Source organism: Aquarana catesbeiana, linkage group LG12 (assembly GCF_042186555.1).
Source record: "Aquarana catesbeiana isolate 2022-GZ linkage group LG12, ASM4218655v1, whole genome shotgun sequence".
Taxonomy (NCBI): Eukaryota; Metazoa; Chordata; class Amphibia; order Anura; family Ranidae; genus Aquarana; species Aquarana catesbeiana.
The window spans coordinates 4,260,470-4,280,957 of record NC_133335.1 but is presented as its reverse complement, the minus strand read 5'-3'; the positions used below and the strand labels follow the sequence as shown (position 1 = coordinate 4,280,957).

At 51.3% G+C, this 20,488-nt stretch overlaps 1 protein-coding gene across 1 annotated transcript in view; it reads left to right on the top strand.

The window, feature by feature from the left end:
* The window catches only part of HELZ (helicase with zinc finger), a gene marked incomplete in the record, with an annotated part of 94,877 nt that overhangs the window by 7,967 nt on the left and 66,422 nt on the right, over positions 1-20,488 (top strand). Inside the window, 5 exon segments of the mRNA XM_073607145.1 lie at positions 8,901-9,002; positions 9,103-9,281; positions 10,746-10,864; positions 13,061-13,206; positions 19,407-19,554. Of these exon segments, the coding sequence (XP_073463246.1) occupies positions 8,901-9,002; positions 9,103-9,281; positions 10,746-10,864; positions 13,061-13,206; positions 19,407-19,554 (694 nt within the window).

The window sequence follows — 20,488 nt, the reverse complement described above, 5'->3', positions numbered from 1 at the left end:
CCCCCTCTCTCTGCTCTCTCCCTCTCTCTGCTCTCTCTCCCCCCTCTCTTCTGCTCTCTCTCCCCCCCTCTCTCTCTGCTCTCTCTCCCCCCTCTCTCTCTGCTCTCTCTCCCCCCCTCTCTCTCTGCTCTCTCTCCCCCCTCTCTCTCTGCTCTCTCTCCCACCTCTCTCTGCTCTCTCTCTCCCCCCTCCTCTCTCTCTGCTCTCTGCTCTCTCCCTCTCTCTGCTCTCCTGCTCTCTGCTCTCCTCTCTGCTCTGCTCTCCCCCTCTGCTCTCTGCTCTCCCCTCTCTGCTCCCCTCTCTCTCTGCTCTCTCTCCCCCCTCTCTCTCTGCTCTCTCTCCCACCTCTCTCTCTGCTCTCTCTCTCTCTCCCCCTCTCTCTTTGCTTTCTCTCCCCCCTCTCTCTTGCTCTCTCTCCCCCCTCTCTCTCTGGCTCTCTCTCCCCCCTCTCTCTCTGCTCTCTCTCCCCCCTCTCTCTCTGCTCTCTCTCCCCCCTCTCTCTTGCTCTCTCTCCCCCCTCTCTCTCTGCTCTCTCTCCCCCCTCTCTCTCTGCTCTCTCTCCCCCCTCTCTCTCTGCTCTCTCTCCCCCCTCTCTCTCTGCTCTCTCCCCCCCCTCTCTCTCTGCTCTCTCCCCCCCTCTCTCTTGCTCTCTCCCCCCCTCTCTCTCTGCTCTCTCCCCCCCCTCTCTCTCTGCTCTCTCCCCCCCTCTCTCTCTGCTCTCTCCCCCCCTATCTCTGCTTTCTCCCCCCTCTCTCTTGCTCTCTCTCTCTGCTCTCTCCCCCCTCTCTCTCTGCTCTCCCCCCCCTCTCTCTCTGCCCCCCCCCTCTCTCTGCTCTCTCCCCCCCTCTCTCTGCTCTCTCCCCCCCTCTCTCTCTGCTCTCTCCCCCCCTCTCTCTCTGCTCTCTCCCCCTCTCTCTCTGCTCTGCCTCTCCCCCTCTCTCTGCTCTGCCCTCTCCCCCTCTCTCTGCTCTGCCCTCTCCCCCTCTCTCTGCTCTGCCCTCTCTGCTCTCTCTCTGCTCTCCCCCCCCCTCTCTGCTTACCCCCCCTCTCTCTCTGCTCTCTCCCCCCTCTCTCTCTGCTCTCTCCCCCCCTCTCTCTCTGCTCTCTCCCCCCTCTCTCTCTCTGCTCTCTCCCCCCCTCTCTCTCTCTGCTCTCTCCCCCCCTCTCTCTCTCTGCTCTCTCCCCCCCTCTCTCTCTCTCTGCTCCCCCCCCTCTCTCTCTCTGCTCCCCCCCCCTCTCTCTCTCTGCTCTCTCCCCCCCTCTCTCTCTCTGCTCTCTCCCCCCCTCTCTCTCTCTGCTCTCCCCCCTCTCTCTCTGCTCTCTCGCTCTCTCTCTGCTATCTCCCCCCTCTCTCTCTGCTACCCCCCCCTCTCTCTCTGCTACCCCCCCCTCTCTGCTATCTCCCCCACCTCTCTGCTTCCCCCCACCTCTCTGCTTCCCCCCACCTCTCTGCTTCCCCCACCTCTCTGCTATCCCCCCTCTCTCTATCTCCCCTCTCTGCTCTCTCTCCCCCCCTCTCCTCTGCTCTCTCTCCCCCCTCTCTCTTTGCTCTCTCTCCCCCCTCTCTCTTTGCTCTCTCTCCCCCCTCTCTCTTGCTCTCTCTCCCCCCTCTCTCTTTGCTCTCTCTCCCCCCTCTCTCTTTGCTCTCTCTCCCCCCTCTCTCTTTGCTCTCTCTCCCCCCTCTCTCTGCTCTCTCTCCCCCTCTCTCCTCTGCTCTCTCTCCCCCTCTCTCTCTGCTCTCTCTCCCCCTCTCTCTCTTTGCTCTCTCTCCCCCTCTCTCTCTTTGCTCTCTCTCCCCCTCTCTCTCTTTGCTCTCTCTCCCCCTCTCTCTCTTTGCTCTCTCTCCCCCTCTCTCTCTCTGCTCTCTCTCCCCCCTCTCTTTGCTCTCTCTCCCCCTCTCTCTCTCTGCTCTCTCTCCCCCCTCTCTTTGCTCTCTCTCTGCTCTCTCGCTCTCTCTCTGCTATCTCCCCCCCCTCTCTCTGCTACCCCCCCCCTCTCTCTGCTACCCCCCCTCCCCTCTCTCTCTGCTACCCCCCCTCCTCTCTCTCTGCTACCCCCCCTCTCTGCTATCCCCCCACCTCTCTGCTATCCCCCCACCTCTCTGCTATCCCCCCACCTCTCTGCTATCCCCCACCTCTCTGCTATCCCGCCTCTCTCTATCCCCCCCTCTCTCTGCTCTCTCCCTCTCTCTGCTCTCTCTCCCCCCTCTCTCTGCTCTCTCTCCCCCCTCTCTCTCTGCTCTCTCTCCCCCCTCTCTCTCTGCTCTCTCTCCCCCCCTCTCTCTCTGCTCTCTCTCCCCCCTCTCTCTCTGCTCTCTCTCCCACCTCTCTCTCTGCTCTCTCTCCCACCTCTCTGCTCTCTCTCCCCCCTCTCCTCTCTGCTCTCTCCTCTCTGCTCTCTGCTCTCCCCTCTCTGCTCTCTGCTCTCCCCTCTCTGCTCTCTCTCTCTGCTCTCTCCCCCCTCTCTCTCTGCTCTCTCTCCCACCTCTCTCTCTGCTCTCTCTCCCCCCTCTCTCTCTGCTCTCTCTCCCCCCTCTCCCTCTGCTCTCTCTCCCCCCTCTCCCTCTGCTCTCTCTCCCCCCTCTCCCTCTGCTCTCTCTCCCCCCTCTCTCTTTGCTTTCTCTCCCCCCTCTCTCTTGCTCTCTCTCCCCCCTCTCTCTTTGCTCTCTCTCCCCCCTCTCTCTCTGCTCTCTCTCCCCCCTCTCTCTCTGCTCTCTCTCCCCCCTCTCTCTCTGCTCTCTCTCCCCCCTCTCTCTCTGCTCTCTCTCCCCCTCTCTCTCTGCTCTCTCTCCCCCCTCTCTCTCTGCTCTCTCCCCCCCTCTCTCTCTGCTCTCTCCCCCCCTCTCTCTCTGCTCTCTCCCCCCCTCTCTCTCTGCTCTCTCCCCCCCCTCTCTCTCTGCTCTCTCCCCCCTCTCTCTCTGCTCTCTCCCCCCTCTCTCTCTGCTCTCTCCCCCCTATCTCTGCTTTCTCCCCCCCTCTCTCTTGGCTCTCTCTCTCTGCTCTCTCCCCCCCTCTCTCTCTGCTCTCCCCCCCTCTCTCTCTGCCCCCCCCCCTCTCTCTGCTCTCTCCCCCCCTCTCTCTGCTCTCTCCCCCCCTCTCTCTCTGCTCTCTCCCCCCCCTCTCTCTCTGCTCTCTCCCCCTCTCTCTGCTCTGCCCTCTCCCCCTCTCTCTGCTCTGCCCTCTCCCCCTCTCTCTGCTCTGCCCTCTCCCCCTCTCTCTGCTCTGCCCTCTCTGCTCTCTCTCTGCTCTCCCCCCCCCTCTCTGCTTACCCCCCCCCTCTCTCTCTGCTCTCTCCCCCCCTCTCTCTCTGCTCTCTCCCCCCCTCTCTCTCTGCTCTCTCCCCCCTCTCTCTCTCTGCTCTCTCCCCCCCTCTCTCTCTCTGCTCTCTCCCCCCCCTCTCTCTCTCTGCTCTCCCCCCCCTCTCTCTCTCTCTGCTCCCCCCCCCTCTCTCTCTCTGCTCCCCCCCCCTCTCTCTCTCTGCTCTCTCCCCCCCCTCTCTCTCTCTGCTCTCTCCCCCCCCTCTCTCTCTCTGCTCTCTCCCCTCCTCTCTCTCTCTGCTCTCTCCCCCCCTCTCTCTCTGCTCTCTCCCCCCTCTCTCTCTGCTCTCTCTCTCTGCTCTCTCTCTCTGCTCTCTCTCCCTCTGCTCTCTCTCCCCCTCTCCCTCTGCTCTCTCTCCCCCCTCTCTCTTTGCTTTCTCTCCCCCCCTCTCTCTTTGCTTTCTCTCCCCCTCTCTTTGCTCCTTCTCCCCCCTCTCTCTCTGCTCTCTCCCCCCCCTCTCTCTGCTCTCTCCCCCCCTCTCTCTCTGCTCTCTCCCCCCCCTCTCTCTCTGCTCTCTCCCCCCCTCTCTCTCTGCTCTCTCCCCCCTCTCTCTGCTCTCTCCCCCCTCTCTCTGCTTTCTCCCCCCTCTCTCTGCTTTCTCCCCCCTCTCTCTGCTTTCTCCCCCCTCTCTCTGCTTTCTCCCCCCTCTCTCTTGGCTCTCTCTCCCCGCTCTCTCCCCCCTCTCTCTCTGCTCTCTCTCCCCCTCTCTTTGCTCCTTCTCCCCCCTCTCTCTGCTCTCTCCCCCCTCTCTCTCTGCTCTCTCCCCCCCTCTCTCTCTCTGCTCTCTCCCCCCCTCTCTCTCTCTGCTCTCTCCCCCCCCTCTCTCTCTCTGCTCTCTCCCCCCCTCTCTCTCTGCTCTCTCCCCCCCCTCTCTCTCTGCTCTCTCCCCCCCCCTCTCTCTCTGCTCTCTCCCCCTCTCTCTGCTCTGCCCTCTCTGCTCTCTCTCTGCTCTCTCCCCCCCTCTCTGCTCACCCCCCCTCTCTCTCTGCTCTCCCCCCCCTCTCTCTCTGCTCTCTCCCCCCTCTCTCTCTGCTCTCTCCCCCCCTCTCTCTCTCTGCTCTCTCCCCCCCTCTCTCTCTCTCTGCTCTCCCCCCCCTCTCTCTCTCTGCTCTCCCCCCCCTCTCTCTCTGCTCTCTCCCCCCCCTCTCTCTGCTCCCCCCCCCCTCTCTCTCTCTGCTCTCTCCCCCTCTCTCTCTCTCTCCCCCCTCTCTCTCCTCCTCCCCTCCTCTCTCTCTCTGCTCTCTCCCCCCCCCTCTCTCTGCTCTCTCCCCTCCTCTCTCTCTCTGCTCTCTCCCCCCTCTCTCTCTGCTCTCTCCCCCCCTCTCTCTCTCTGCTCTCTCCCCCCCTCTCTCTCTCTGCTCTCTCCCCCCCTCTCTCTCTCTGCTCTCCCTCCTCTCTCTCTGCTCTCTCCCCCCTCTCTCTCTCTGCTCTCTCCCCCCCTCTCTCTCTCTGCTCTCTCCCCCCCCTCTCTCTCTGCTCTCTCCCCCCCTCTCTCTCTCTGCTCTCTCCCCCCCTCTCTCTGCTCTCTCCCCCTCTCTCTCTGCTCTCCCCCCCTCTCTCTCTCTGCTCTCTCCCCCCCTCTCTCTCTCTGCTCTCTCCCCTCCTCTCTCTCTCTGCTCTCTCCCCCCCTCTCTCTCTCTGCTCTCTCCCCCCCTCTCTCTCTCTGCTCTCTCCCCCCCTCTCTCTCTCTGCTCTCTCCCCCCCTCTCTCTCTCTGCTCTCTCCCCCCCTCTCTCTCTCTGCTCTCTCCCCCCCTCTCTCTCTCTGCTCTCTCCCCCCCTCTCTCTCTCTGCTCTCTCCCCCCCTCTCTCTCTCTGCTCTCTCCCCCCCCTCTCTCTCTCTGCTCTCTCCCCCCCTCTCTCTCTCTGCTCTCTCCCCCCTCTCTCTCTCTCTGCTCTCTCCCCCCTCTCTCTCTCTGCTCTCTCCCCCCTCTCTCTCTCTGCTCTCTCCCCCCCTCTCTCTGCTCTCTCCCCCCCTCTCTCTCTCTGCTCTCTCCCCCCCTCTCTCTCTCTGCTCTCTCCCCCCTCTCTCTCTGCTCTCTCCGCCCTCTCTCTCTCTCTGCTCTCTCCTCCCCCTCTCTCTCTGCTCTCTCCTCCCCCACTCTCTCTGCTCTCTCCTCCCCCTCTCTCTCTGCTCTCTCCCCCCCCCTCTCTCTCTGCTCTCTCCCCCCCCCTCTCTCTCTGCTCTCTCCTCCCCCTCTCTCTGCTCTCTCCTCCCCTCTCTCTGCTCTCTCCCCCCTCTCTCTCTCTGCTCTCTCCCCCCTCTCTCTCTCTGCTCTCTCCCCCTCTCTCTCCCTCTCTCTCTGCTCTCTCCCTCTCTCTCTCTGCTCTCTCCCCCCTCTCTCTGCCTCCCCTCTCTCTGCCTCCCCTCTCTCTGCCTCCCCTCTCTCTGCTTCCCCTCTCTCTGCTTCCCCTCTCTCTGCTTCCCCTCTCTCTGCTTCCCCTCTCTCTTTTTCCCCCTCTCTCCACCACCCCCTCTCTCTCCCTCCCCCTCATTAATTGTCTGGTTATTCAGTAGCATTTCTAGATATCCCCTAAATCTTTGCTCATTGACTATTTCATTACAAAGTAGCAAATATCGGGATGTCATCACTTAAATTGTGTCCGGCGTCCCGGCTGTGTATTACCTCCGCGGACTTCCCATTCCAGCGCTGTCACATCGTCCCAGAAATATTGTTGGGCAGGGAAGGAGATCAGGCAGCGTTTCGCTATCCTTTGCGGTTTGTATTTTTGGCACGCTGCGTCCCGCATCATAACAATGATCGCTGATCACGACTTGAGACGCGTTCCAGCTTCAGACAAAGGACTCGGCGCACGTTGGCTCACACTGCTGCCAGGACAATAATGGCGGGAAGAGGGCTAATCTGACACCGACTTCATGTTACATTATTATGTCATTACATAGCGGGGACTGGAGCGGGCACAATGCAGCTAAAAATACCCCCCTTCATCGTTCCACTCCGGGCTGCCAGCTTTTACTACTTGGAAAGAGGGAGCGTGCTGAGATAGAAGTTTATCAGATATATTTTGGGCACTTTGTGCTGTAGCGTGATAAATCTGCACCGGGCCTCGTTCCTGTGTCTGTATTGTGGATTTGTATTGTCAAAGCAGCTGAATGTTCATGAACATTGGTCACACATTGGAGTCCACATTGCAGCTCACAGGAGTGTTTATGTATAAAGAATTGAAATTGAAGCGCCACACCACTGCGAAGAGGTCCAGATACAACGTTATTCCATTAAAGGTCAGGGGTAGAATTCAGAAAGTAGCCAACGCGTTTCAGGGGTCTAAGTGCCCCCTTCACAGGGCTAGAAAAAACATAGGAAGATTTACATATCAATCTGATATAGATATAATATCCCCTCCATGGGGTCATAATTCAAACCATACAGTCAGTAGTAATGAGAGTGTCAGAATAATTACACAAAAATTAGAATATGGGAGTTTGAAGAAAAAAATTACTTTATAATAATAATAATCATAATCACTGTTATTAAAATGATACATTGTGGGTGATATAGTAACTTAATGAAAAAAAAATGGGTATAAAGTCTGGTATGTGTGTACAGTATATTGAATTGTACAATCGTATAACAGGTTAAAATAAAAAAGTAAATTGAAATCGCCGCACTTGAACCCGGTGCAGAAACCTAATCGCTGTCAGACATTGCTGATATTTTCTTTTCAAAAAAACAAAAAATTTCCACGCCAGATAAATGATAGTCTTATAACAAAAGTCCATATAGTGCTCAAAGTATGTGAATGGTGACGAGCAGACCAAAAAAATCCTTGAAGCGATATCTAAAGAAAGGGAATGATTGGATGAGATTCCACCAAGTGCACCTCCACCGTGATATTTACTAAGGTGTATACTTACCAGATCCCTAGACTCCACTTTATTTTGAAAATAAGCTGCTAAAAACTTACATCAAGCCAGTTATAAGCCAGCATTTAAAAACAATATTTCCCGCGATGAAGTCCATTGTATACACACTTGAATGGCGTGATAATATCACACAACATAGACTCCACCCTACGTGTTTTGTCAGATGTGACGTCATTGGGGCATTGATTTTGTTATTTCTTGATATTTTTTTCTATTTTTGATTCAGCTTTTGAATAAATGAAATCTGAGCCCAATTTTGGTGGACTGTTAGACAGGGTGGGGGGTAGAATTCTTAGATTCTGGTGATTACTTGCGACCATATTTTTGGAATGGTCCGGTGGATGGAAAGCAGTTTAAATTACGTGACAGTTGTATGGCCGGGCTGTATACAGAGGCACACTGAAGTGCATACTCTGCGTACGTTACTAAGCAGGAAGCCTTCAGGAAATATTGAGCTTCTGTAAGATATTTGTATAAAGTAGTGACATTCCTAGTTGCATGCTGTTGATATTTCGCTGTCTCTGCCCCCCCCCCACAGGCAATGGGATGAACTGCTGGATCCAAGACTGAACGCAAAGCAGAAGGAAGCCATTTTGGCCATCACTACGCCCCTGTCTATACAACTGCCACCCATTTTAATCATCGGCCCTTATGGAACAGGCAAGACCTTCACCCTGGCTCAGGCTGTGAAGCACATTCTCAAACAGCAGGAGAACAGGTAAGAGAGCCGGCGGGAGAGGAAAGGAATGGTACGCCATGACGTCTCTTATTACTGTATATAGGGCTCATCCACTTGCTGACCCTCCCTTTTCTGGCACTTTTTGTTTACAAGTTTAAATCAGTATTTTTTGCTACAAAATTACTTATAACCCCCCAAACATTATATATTGTTTTTAGCAGAGACCCTAGAGCAGTGATGGTGAACCTTGGCACCCCAGATGTTTTGGAACTACATTTCCCATGATGCTCTGGCACTCTGCAGTGTAGCATCATGGGAAATGTAGTTGCAAAACATCTGGGGTGCCGAGGTGTGCCATCACTGCCCTAGAGAAAAAAATGGTGGCTTGTTGCAATGCGATTTGCACTTCCAATTTCATTGCTGCTTGTGACTTCATTTAACAGAAGTCAATGCAAGTGAAATTGCTAAAAAAAATAGTGCAGGAACCTTTTTTCAAAGTTGCTACGACTTGAGTCGCAGCAATTTACCATTTGCCAACCGGACCAATTCTGACACTTTTCTCATATATGTAAAAATCTGTATTTTTTGCTAGAAAATTACTTAGAACCCCCAAACATATACATTTTTTTTTTTAAGAAGAGACCCTAGAGAATAAATGGGTGGTCATAGCAGTTTTTTATGTTACACAGTATCTGGTCAGCGGTTTTTCAAACACAATTTTTTGGGGGAGAAAATGCATTTTAATGTAAAATTGTGGCTCTGTTGCCTGTTTTTTACTGCTCCCTTTTCCTACCACCTGTGTGAATGAGGCCAAATCGTAAAACAGCAGACCTGCTGGATGGATCAGAGCCTAAAAAAAAAAAATAAACAATGCAGCCACCACATCTAAGAACTGGTAATCCACAATTTATTTCCTGTTTGTTTTTTGGGTTTATCTTTCAGTGTATAATATGTTCATAGAAGCCCAGTCTCTCCCCTACTATTCATTCTGAGAATATTGGTTTTTGTTTTCCTCCCCAGGGTTTTAATTTGCACCCATTCTAATAGTGCTGCTGACCTCTACATCAAGGACTATCTCCACCCATACGTGGAAACAGGGAATCCCCAGGCTAGGCCGCTCAGGTAAGGCAATGTGTTTATATGTCGTCGTGTCCATGGTAACGGGAATTTATCGGGAGGAACATGCTCCTTGACCTCCCTTTTTTTTTTTTCCACCCCACAGGGTATATTTCAGAAACCGCTGGGTGAAGACGGTGCACCCGGTGGTCCATCAGTACTGTCTCATCTCCAGTACACATGCCACCTTCCAGATGCCACAGAAGGAAGACGTCATCCGGCACAGGGTGGTGGTGGTGACACTCAGCACCTCCCAATACTTGTGCCAGCTGGATCTGGAACCTGGTGAGTTAAAGTGATTGTAAAGGTAAAATTAAAAAAATATAAACATGTTATACTTACCGGCTCTGTAGTGGTTTTGTACAGAGCAGCCCCGATCCTCCACTTCTTGGCCGCCCCCCCACCCCCCACCCCCCCGCCCGCTGGAGATACTGGCTCCTCCCCCTTGCCGAGTTCTCCCATAGCAAGCCACTTGCAGGCTTACTCCCAGGCCAGCTCTTTGTGTCTATTAACACACACAGCGTGTCTTGGTGTCACCCACCCACCGCCCCCCACTGAATGCTCGCTGTCTGTGATTGACAACAGCAGGAGTCAGTGGCTCCTGCTGCTATATGTCAATGAGGAGGGAGAGAGCCACGGCTCTTGTGCACATCTATGATATCAAGATCAGGCTCCATTATTTATTTTGAGGGGGCTTCCAAGAATCATACTTACCTAGGTTGGTGCAGCATCTAACCCCCACCTACTCTAAGACTGAAAACCGACTGATCGCCCTATTCACTGATAGCACGGTTCTCGCAGCTCCGTGAGCAGAGCTGGCAACTGTCGGCCACATGTGTGGTGTGAACACTGTTTACATTTGCGTGCGTGACCTACATATGCGTTCCCCCGTGCGTGCACGGGGGACAGGGGCACTTATTTATTTAAAAAAATATATTTTTACAGTGTCCATTTTGACTTTGACTTTTTTTTTTTTTTTGTTTGCTTTTCTTACTATTGCAGGAAATGTAAACATCTCTTGTGATAAAAAATAAATCTGGACAAGTCCTCTTTGTGAAGACATTGGGGATCTATAAAACCCCAGATCTTGCCTCTACCCTTGAAGGCATCCGCTCACAAAAAAAAAAAAAAAATAGATCTGTTGCTTTCAAAAAAAAAAAAAATTGTGTACATCCACCCTAAACTCAAAGTGACTTCATGACGTCGCTCCCGGCCTCTTAGATCATAGAGGTGAACAGACGAAGAGCCAACGTGTTTCGACTGTCTGGCCTTAATCATTGCTGAGTGAAAGTCAGCCATGATTAAGACCTGATGGCCGAATCTTGTTGGCTGTTTAATGTCAATTCAATAAAGGATAATTGCCATTTGATGTATACATATTATTATATTATTATACACAGTTTATATAGCGCCAACAGTTTACGCAGCGCTTTACAATGTAGAGGGGGGACAGCACAATTACAGTACAGTTCAATACAGAAGGGACAGGAGGGCCCGGCTCGTAGAGCTTACATTCTAAAGGAGGGGGTGATGGTACAAAAGGTAATAGATGCGGGGAATGATTTAATGGGGTATACCTGACTATGTCTCTCCAGTGGTCTGCAGTATACAGAGGTATCATTAGCCTCATAGTCAGAGCAGCGGGAGGACTGAAGGAAGATGGCAGCTCCACTACTCCTGTTTGCAGGTGGCTCCATGAAGGCCTTTTGTGTCTCATGTGTCCCGTTTTTTTTCTTTTCTCCATTTCAGGTTTTTTTACACACATCCTTTTAGATGAAGCAGCACAAGCAATGGAGTGTGAAACCATCATGCCTTTGGCTCTTGCCACCAAAACCACTCGTATTGTCCTGGCGGGGGATCATATGCAGGTGAGGATCGGTACCTTGTCTCCTAAAGGTTTTTCTTCGTCAGTGTTGTCCCTGTGCTGTCTGTGTAGGTTAGCAGAAGGTGTGTTTAGAATGTGGTTATCACAGTGGGATTGGTGGGTGGAGGCTTTCAAAATCTTTTGCCTGGGATGAGGGAACTACGGCACTGGAGGACGGGGAGATCATTTATTCTGTCACCCGAAAGATACTCTGGGATTGTACACTGAGTTGAAGGAGATTGCTAAGTCGGAAGCCTTTAGTTCCATTTTAAAGTGAACCTGTCATCATAATGTAGCAGGACATCCCCAATCTGAAAGGGCCACTGATCGGTAATAAAATACGAGGATGATGATCAGTGTTCTTCTCCTATTTGTGCAGAGGCCGCCAGCACACACACTATCTACTCCATGCACACTGTCATGACTCTGCAGCAATGTTCATGTCTGTCTGCTTACCTCTCTGTTGTGTTCAGCCTAGGGCAGGGGGTCTCAACCTGGCGGCCCTCCAGTTGTTGCAAAACTACAAGTCCCATCATGCCTCTGCCTGCGGGAGTCATGCTTGTAACTGTCAGCCTTGCAATGCCTCATGGGACTTGTAGTTTCGCAACAGCTGGGGGGCTGCTAGTTTGAGACCCCTGGCCTAGAGACCAATCGCTGTTCACCTGTGTGCTTAAGTAATCTTCCCTCAAGCATGGCTCCACCCGGGCCCCTAACAGGAAGCACAATATTAACCTGTGCACTGCTAGCTTGCCAATCTACATTTGTGTCATTCATGACATGTGCTCTTTGTTCCGTGTACCGACTTGGCTTTCTCCTGACCATGCCTGCCTGTTATCCCGACCTTCGGCTTGTCTTGACCATTCCTGTCTGCTTGTCGCCCCAACCTTGGCCTGCCTACTGACTATTCCTAGTTGCCCTGTGCTGCTGCTTCCTCTCCAGAGCCAGCCATGAGTGTGAGCTGGGAGACCCTAGGGGCCACGACCTGGAGTCAGCTGCAGCGTAGTCCATCCTCACCATCAGAGTTTCTGGTGAAAACTTGCTGGTTTTTAGACCCGGTGCCCTGGGGAATCTTAGGCTCTAACTCCCTGTCCAGGACCGTGGCTGTGACCCCTGCAATCTTCTAGTGCTGGTGCTCAATAAATGTCCAGTAATTCATAAAGTCCCCAAAAGGTACTCCTATAATGGTGTCCCCACGTGCAAAAAACATCTCCACTTGGTCAGCAGAAGTGTGGTGATCCTCCTCCTCTATGCACTCAATAGACCGATATAATGCACATTAACCTTTCCTGTGAGCCCACAGAATCCACCGTAGTACTCCCTCCCGACTTGGGTTGCCACAGAGCTTCTCTTAGGAGCTCGTTCTGGCAACCCATAGACTTCTATTATATCCTGTGGGTTTGGTGCCTTTCTGAAAGTGCAACAAAACTCCTGAATGCAGCACCACACCCCACATGATGTAATAGTAAAGCACAGCTAACCAGCAGGAAAGCCACAGGTGCCCTGCACCCAGGGTGGTGCTAAACTACAGGGCATCAGTGTGAAAGCAACCTTATCGGGGGCTCAATCCCCCATATTGCATTGTGGCCTGTAACCGGTTATCAAATTACTTAAGCAGTCTGCTCGCATAATAAAAAAACCTCTTTGTCATTCTGAAGCTTCCCTTCAACCACTTTGCATATTATTTTATATATACTGGGATTCTGTACTTGCTGCAGAAATCTCCCTCCACTGAGCCTGACTGCAGCCATTTCAACTGTGGGCAGCTGAAGCTGCTGCCTGTTCACTTCCTGGATTTACACAGAGGCACACCTGCAGCTCCGCAGCTCTCATTTAGCCTTTTATGACTTCCCCCCCCCCCCCCTTCCTGGCAAACTCTCAGGAGGGTGAGAGAGAGAACTGTACATGATGTCATAAGCCTAGGCCAATGACCAGACAGGTAACAACAAGTGGGCTGTATAAAGGATTTACTGGCAGAAAAAAAAATTCTATCCAAAGTTAAAACGACAACAACAAGGACAGGAGATTTAATAGATGGAAAGATGAAAAAAATCACTGAAGGTCCACTTTAAGTGGCCCTAGCCCTTCAGGTTGAGCACCCCTGATGTAAAGCTCTGTATAAATGCCTGTAATAAATACATGTAGAAGTGGATGGAGAGATGATGTGATTGTAGAACTGATGACATTTGTGTTTCTCTTCCAGCTCAGCCCCTTTGTCTACAGTGAGTTTGCCAGAGAGCGCAATCTTCATGTGTCCTTACTGGACCGCCTGTATGAACATTACCCCGCCGAGTTCCCTTGTCGCATTCTACTCTGTGAGAACTACCGCTCACACGAGGCCATCATCAAGTAAGCCCCAGTCATTGCTTTTTATCTTTTGTTTATTTTTTTATAAACGTTCTTTGTTTTCTTTCTTTTTTTAAAATGGTGTTTACAGTGAAAAGTAACAAACTGAATACTGGTCATATAAATGAAAGAAACATCAATTGTGACAGATCTTGTACCCATGAATAGTGAAAGTAACAATACAAGAACTTGCATGAAGTTTGGATAAGCAGGTCATGTGATGGCTCTTAATGTCACTATTGTGCCAAGTGAGCTACACGGATACACAACTCACTTATTTGTCGGAGTTTTGGAAACACGAACTGTCTGAGGTATCCACAGTAACCATATTCTTCATTTGAAGCTCCAGCCTGAGCTATAAAGATGGAGATGCAGTATAACAGAACACCCCCCCCCCCCCCTCAAACGTCAGGGCCCATAGTAGGCAAGAGGCTAGCCTGCCATCCCCTCCAGAAGCCTCTGTCCCGGTTGGGTCTGTCACAGGGGGATAATGATGACTATCCTGGCAAATTTTAGTTTATGGAACTAGTAGAGCCAGCAGTACATATACTGCAGCCAGACGTTGTGTTTTAGTGTGGGATATGGAGGTGATGGGATTGGTGGTGATGGGATTTGGGGGAGATGGGATTTTGAGGTGATGGGATTGGGGTGATGAGATTTGGGGGGTGATGGAATTGGGGTTGATGGGATTGGGGGTGATGGGGTTGAAGGAATTGTGGGTGATGGGATTTTGGGGGTGATGGGATTGATGGAATTGGGGGTGATGGGATTTTGGGGGTGATGGGATTGATGGAATTGGGGGTGATGGGATTTTGGGGGTGATGGGATTGATGGAATTGGGGGTGGTGGGATTTTGGGGGTGATGGGATTGATGGAATTGGGGGTGATGGAATTGATGGGATTTGGGGGTGATGGGATTTGGGCGAGATGGGATTGGGGGTGATTGGGTTTGGGGGGTGATGGGATTGGGGGTGATTTGTTTGTGGGTGTTTGGGATTAGGGATGATGGGGTTGGGGTTGATGGGATTTGGGTGTGATGGGGTGATGGAATTGGGGTTGATGGGATTGGGGTTGATGGGATTGGGGTTGATGGGATTGAGGGTGATGGAATTGGGGGTGATTTGTCTGTGGGTGTTTGGGATTGGGGTTGGGGGTGATTTGTCTGTGTGTTTAGGAAGCGCTTCGTTTGCTCTGTTTGCTGTGAGCAGCTGCTGAAGTGCCCGTTTGATTCGGCTCCTTTAGTGAAGATGAGTTGAGTGGGCAGCGAGCTCTGTTGGATGTCCGTCCCGCTCCCAGCACTTCCACATTTAACACCAGGCGGTGGACCCATCTTGTGTGTCTTCTCCCCGGGGACGGTGTCTGACATCCGGGCATTTAATAAGTCCTTGTCTAAGAATATTTAACGTTCCCTGTAGGTAGGGAGAGAGTGGAGAGAAGTCCCTGGAAAATGCAGCTTTCTATCTGTCCTGTATGAGAGGAGACCCCGCTCCCTTCTCTCCTGCCCCCCCCACTTCTCCCCTGTCCCCCCACTCCCTACTCTCCTGTCCCCCCCCCCCCCCCGCTCCCTTCTCTCCTGTCCGCCCCCCCTTCTCTCCTGTCCCCCCCCCCCCTTCTCCTGTCCCCCCGCTCCCTTCTCTCCTACCCTCCCCCCTCTCCTGTCCCCCCGCTCCCTTCTCTCCTACCCTCCCCCCTCTCCTGTCCCCCCGCTCCCTTCTCTCCTACCCTCCCCCCTCTCCTGTCCCCCCGCTCCCTTCTCTCCTGCCCCCCCCACTTCTCCCCTGTCCCCCTGCTCCCTACTCTCCTGTACCCCCCCCCCCCCCCCCCCGCTCCCTACTCTCCTGTCCCCCCCCCCTTCTCCTGTCCCCCCGCTCCCTTCTCTCCTACCCTCCCCCCTCTCCTGTCCCCCCGCTCCCTTCTCTCCTGTCCCCTCCCCCAGGCGCAGACTGATCTTGTAGGTAGCACTGTTGCTGAGTAATGTATCGCTGACGTATGCGATAATTTACAAGGTGTGAATGTGTTGATGGATTATTCTGCAGAGAGAGGATTGTGGATGGTGAAGTCACAGCTGTGGACGGCGCATTAACATCTATTTACATTGTGTATGTCGCCTGTCAGACGTATTCCGCGCTTTTCCCCAAAAGCTGCAACGTTCCCCGCGTGTCATCATTGTGGAAGCGTGTCCCTACAAGACGGCGACAAATCTGGGTCACGTATCGTAGAGGAAAGTGAGAGATCAGACCGACCTGACAAGTCGCCATTCCAGTCTTTTATATCACATTGTATTCTGTAATCCGCTCCGTTATCAGAGACGTGAGCCGCCACTGATGGGAACCGCGCATTCCACCCGGTCTGAACATTCACAAACACAAATACCAATACTTGCTTAAAGGGACGATCCATGTTTTTTTCTTTCTTATAAGCCTGCTGCATATAGTTGCTATAAAAGCTGTATTTTTGGTCAGTTCTCTGATCCTTACAGAGACCTTTTGGATCTGAGGTCTGGGGTGTACCTGCCCACCCCGCCCCCCACTATTCGTTTGTCAAAAACCACAAGCTCTCTGAAGAGTTGAGCGTCTGGCATTTGACAGCTCAATGGCCAGGATGGGTGTGGCTTTAAAGTGTTACTAAAGTCTTACTTACTAAAGATTTTTGTTTTTATTTATTTAAATAACAAACATGTTATACTGTGTTATGGCACAGAGTGGCCCCAATCCTCCTTTTCTGGGGTCCCCCGATCTTGGCTCCTCCTCTTCTTTTTATGTCTACCATAGCCAACCGCTTGCTATGGCGAGAAACGTAATCTGTGCGCTCCCAACCGGTGCGTCTATGGAGCCTCGCCCCCGACGGGTGCGTCTATGGAGCCGCGCCCCCGACGGGTGCGTCTATGGAGCCGCGCCCCCGACGGGTGCGTCTATGGAGCCGCGCTCCCGATCGCTGCGTCTATGGAGCCCGACGGGTGCGTCTATGGAGCCGCGCTTCCGATCGTTGCGTCTTTGGATCCCAATCGGTGCGTCTATGGAGCCGTACGGGGGCGTCTATGGAGCCGTACTCCTGACCGGTGCGTCTATGGAGCCGCGTTCCCGACCGGTGCATCTATGGAGCCGCGCTACATAGACTTGCACAGCCGGACTTAGGCTCACCCACCACTTGCTCTTCACTGCATTTGATTGACAGCAGCAAGAGCCGATGGCTCCTGTTGCTTCTCGAATGCTGTGTGAAGAGGAAGTGAGGGGAGGATAGATGCAAGCCGTGCATCTATCCTCCATGTCAAGTCAGAGCAAAAGAAGATCACCAGCACAACAATGATTTCCAGAGTGGGTTCAAAGCTTTAACCACTGAAGGACCGGAAGATTTACCCACTTCATGACCAGGCCATTTTTTGCAATGCGGCAAACTGACAATTGCGCGGTCGTGCGACGCTGTACCCAAACAAAATTGATGTCCTTTTTTTTCTCCACAAATAGAGCTTTCTTTTGGTGGTATTTGATCACCTCTGCGGTTTTTATTTTTTGCACTATAAACAAAAAAAGTCAGATGATTTTGGAAAAAAAAAAAAAGTTTTACTTTTTGCTATAATAAATACCCTAAAAAAAATGTAAAAAAACAAATTTCTTCATCAGTTTAGGCCAATATGTATTCTTCTACATATTTTTGGTAAAAAAAAAATCGGAATAAGTGTATATTGATTGCTTTGCACAAGTTATCACGTCTACAAAATAGGGGATAGATTTATGGCATTTTTATAATTTTAATTTTTTTTACTAGTAATGGTGTTGATCTGCGATTTTTAGCGGGACTGCGACATTGCAGTGGACAAATCGGACACACTTGACATTTTTTTGGGAGCATTGATGTTTATACAGCGATCAGTGCTAGAAAAGGCACTGATTACCACATAAATGTCACTGGCAGGGAAGCGGTTAACACTAGGGGGCGATTTAAGGGGTTAAATGTGTTCCCTGCGTGGTGTTTCTAACTGGGGGGGGGAGGGGACTGACTGGAGGAGGAGAGGGATCGCTGTTCCTAATCACTAGTAACAGACGATCTCTCTCTACTCCCCTGTCAGAACGGGGATCTGTTTGTTTCATTGACAGATCCCCATTCTGGCTCTCTGTGGAGCGATCGGTGGTGGACGGCGGATGTCGCGGCCACCAGCCACGCGCATCGACTTCCCCGCTGCGCCTGCTTTAGCTGTTAAAGGGACCGCCGTACAGCTACAGTAATTCGCGGGAACGAGTCGACCTGCCGTTGTATAATGACAGCGGCTGGTCGGTAAGTGGTTAATCAGCAATCACATCGTTACAGCAGATTGCAACGTTTCGTAGCCACGCAGGACCTCTTCATCAGGCATGTGACGAATGGCTCGTTTTTGCCCCTTCTACACACACCCACACTTTTTGGGTCAGCCGTACAAGAGGCACAAACGACAACAGGACAACATTGAATTAGGATCATTCTAGTGACAATAGTGCCTGGGAAGGTGAAATGCCCCGAATTGGATGCGGTCAGAATTGTCCACTGATATGGAAGTCCAAATTTGGATCTATTTGTATGAGAAACTCTGCTACCTTCATGTGGAGAAGCTTCCCGGGCACTACTATCACTAATTTGATCTGAACTCCATTTTGTCTTGTGCCGTTTGTGCTCCTTCTACGACTGACCCAAAGCGTAGGTTTGTATGAGTGGGGGATTTGGGGCCCTTGGGCCTTTGGCTGATTTGTTGCACCCCCTCCCCTGACTCTCTGGGATTGTCTCCCCTCCATCTCTGGCCCTTGATTCCATCTGGGTGGTGCAACCTTTGGGAGCTTCGTTATGTTATCCGCACTTAAATACTTCCTGAAGAAGCCATTCCGGCGAAACATGTAGAAGATGATAGGCCGTCTGGAATCAAACATATAACATGACACAATCTAAATTCTTGTCCTACATATGTAATCAGTTTATATGTTTACAGCTTTTAAATTTTGTACAAATAAAAATACATTTTTATATTATCGTTAGTTTGTGGACTCAAATAGCACCTTTACCATCCTCTCTATTTTTCTTCTTAAAGTGGACCCTCAGTCATTTTTTCATCTCTCTATCTATTAAATCTTCTGCCTTTGTTGTTGTTTTAACTTTGGATAGTAAAACTTTTTCTGCTAGTAAATCCCTTATACAGCCCACTTCCTGTTTCCTGTCTGGTCATTAGCCTAGGCCAGTGATGGCGAACCTTGGCACCACAGATGTTTTGGAACTACATTTCCCATGATGCTCATGTACTCTGCAGTGTAGTTGAGCATCATGGGAAATGTAGTTCAAAAACATCTGGGGTGCCAAGGTTCGCCATCACTGGCCTAGGCTTATGACATCATGCACAGCTCTCTCTCGGTCTCTCTCTCTCGGTCTCCTCTCTCTCTCGGTCTCCTCTCTCTCTCGGTCTCCTCTCTCTCTCGGTCTCCTCTCTCTCTCGGTCTCCTCTCTCTCTCGGTCTCCTCTCTCTCTCGGTCTCTCTCTCTCGGTCTCTCTCTCTCGGTCACCTCTCTCTCTCGGTCTCTCTCTCTCGGTCTCTCTCTCTCGGTCTCCCTCTCTCTCGGCCTCCCTCTCTCTCGGCCTCCCTCTCTCTCGGCCTCCCTCTCTCTCGGCCTCCCTCTCTCTCGGCCTCCCTCTCTCTCGGCCTCCCTCTCTCTCTCTCTCTCAGTCTCTCCCCCCCCCCCCTCTCTCTCTCTCTCTCTCTCTCTCTCTCTCTCTCTCTAGAGAGTTTGCCAGGAAGGGAGGGGGAGGAGTCATAAGAGGGCCAATGAGAGTTGCAGAGCTGGAGGTGTGTCTGTGTAAATCCAGGAAGTGAACAGGCAGCATACATTATTGTTTTGTTTTATGAAAAAACTAATAAACTATTTAAAAAAAAAAGAACTGGCAGTTTCAGCTGCCCACAGTTAAAATGGCTGCAGCCAGACTCAGTGGAGGGAGATTTCTGCAGCATATTTGGCAAGTACAGAATCCCAGTATATATAAAATAATATGCAAAGTGGTCGGAGGGAAGCTTCAGAATGGCAAAGATGTTTTTATTACAAATTCTGTGAGCAGACTGCAGTTCCTCTTTAATGTTACTTCGGGGTGTGGTGCAGTTATAGATGAACCTTTAGCCATAAAGTACCGTTTTTAAATTGTTCCGATCAGAATTCCTCGCTGTAAGGTGGATTTTGTCTCTTTCTCTATCACAGTTACACATCTGACCTTTTCTACGAGGGAAAGTTAATGGCCAGCGGCAAGCAGCCCGCCCACAAAGACTTCTATCCACTCACCTTCTTCACTGCCCGAGGAGAGGATGTCCAGGAGAAGAACAGCACAGCTTTCTACAACAATGCTGAGGTATGACTATCCATTCACTAGAGACCTGAGACATAACTAGGAATGTAGCCTATCCATTCACTAGAGACCTGAGACATAACTAGGAATGTAGCCTATCCATTCACTAGAGACCTGAGACATAACTAGGAATACAGCCTATCCATTCACTAGAGACCTGAGACATAACTAGGAATACAGCCTATCCATTCACTAGAGAGCGGAGACATAACTAGGAATGCAGCCTATCCATTTACTAGAGAGCGATGTCATCACTGAGAATGCAGCCTATCCATTCACTAGAGAGCGATGTCATCACTGAGAATGCAGCCTATCCATTCACTAGAGACCTGAGACATAACTAGGAATACATCCTATCCATTTACTAGAGAGCGATGTCATCACTGAGAATGCAGCCTATCCATTCACTAGAGAGCGATGTCATCACTGAGAATGCAGCCTATCCATTCACTAGAGACCTGAGACATAACTAGGAATACAGCCTATCCATTCACTAGAGACCTGAGACATAACTAGGAATACAGCCTATCCATTCACTAGAGAGCGATGTCATCACTGAGAATGGAGCCTATCCATTCACTAGAGACCTGAGACATAACTAGGAATACAGCCTATCCATTCACTAGAGACCTGAGACATAACTAGGAATACAGCCTATCCATTCACTAGAGAGCGATGACATCACTGAGAATGCAGCCTATCCATTCACTAGATACCTCAGACATAACTAGGAATGCAGCCTATCCATTCACTAGAGAGTGATGACATGACTGAGAATGGAGCCTATCCATTCACCAGAGACCTAAGACATAACTAGGAATGCAGCCTATCCATTCACTAGAGACCGGAGACATAACTAGGAATGCAGCCTATCCAATCATTAGAGAGCGATGACATCACTGAGAATGGAGCCTATCCAATCACTAGAGAGCGGTGA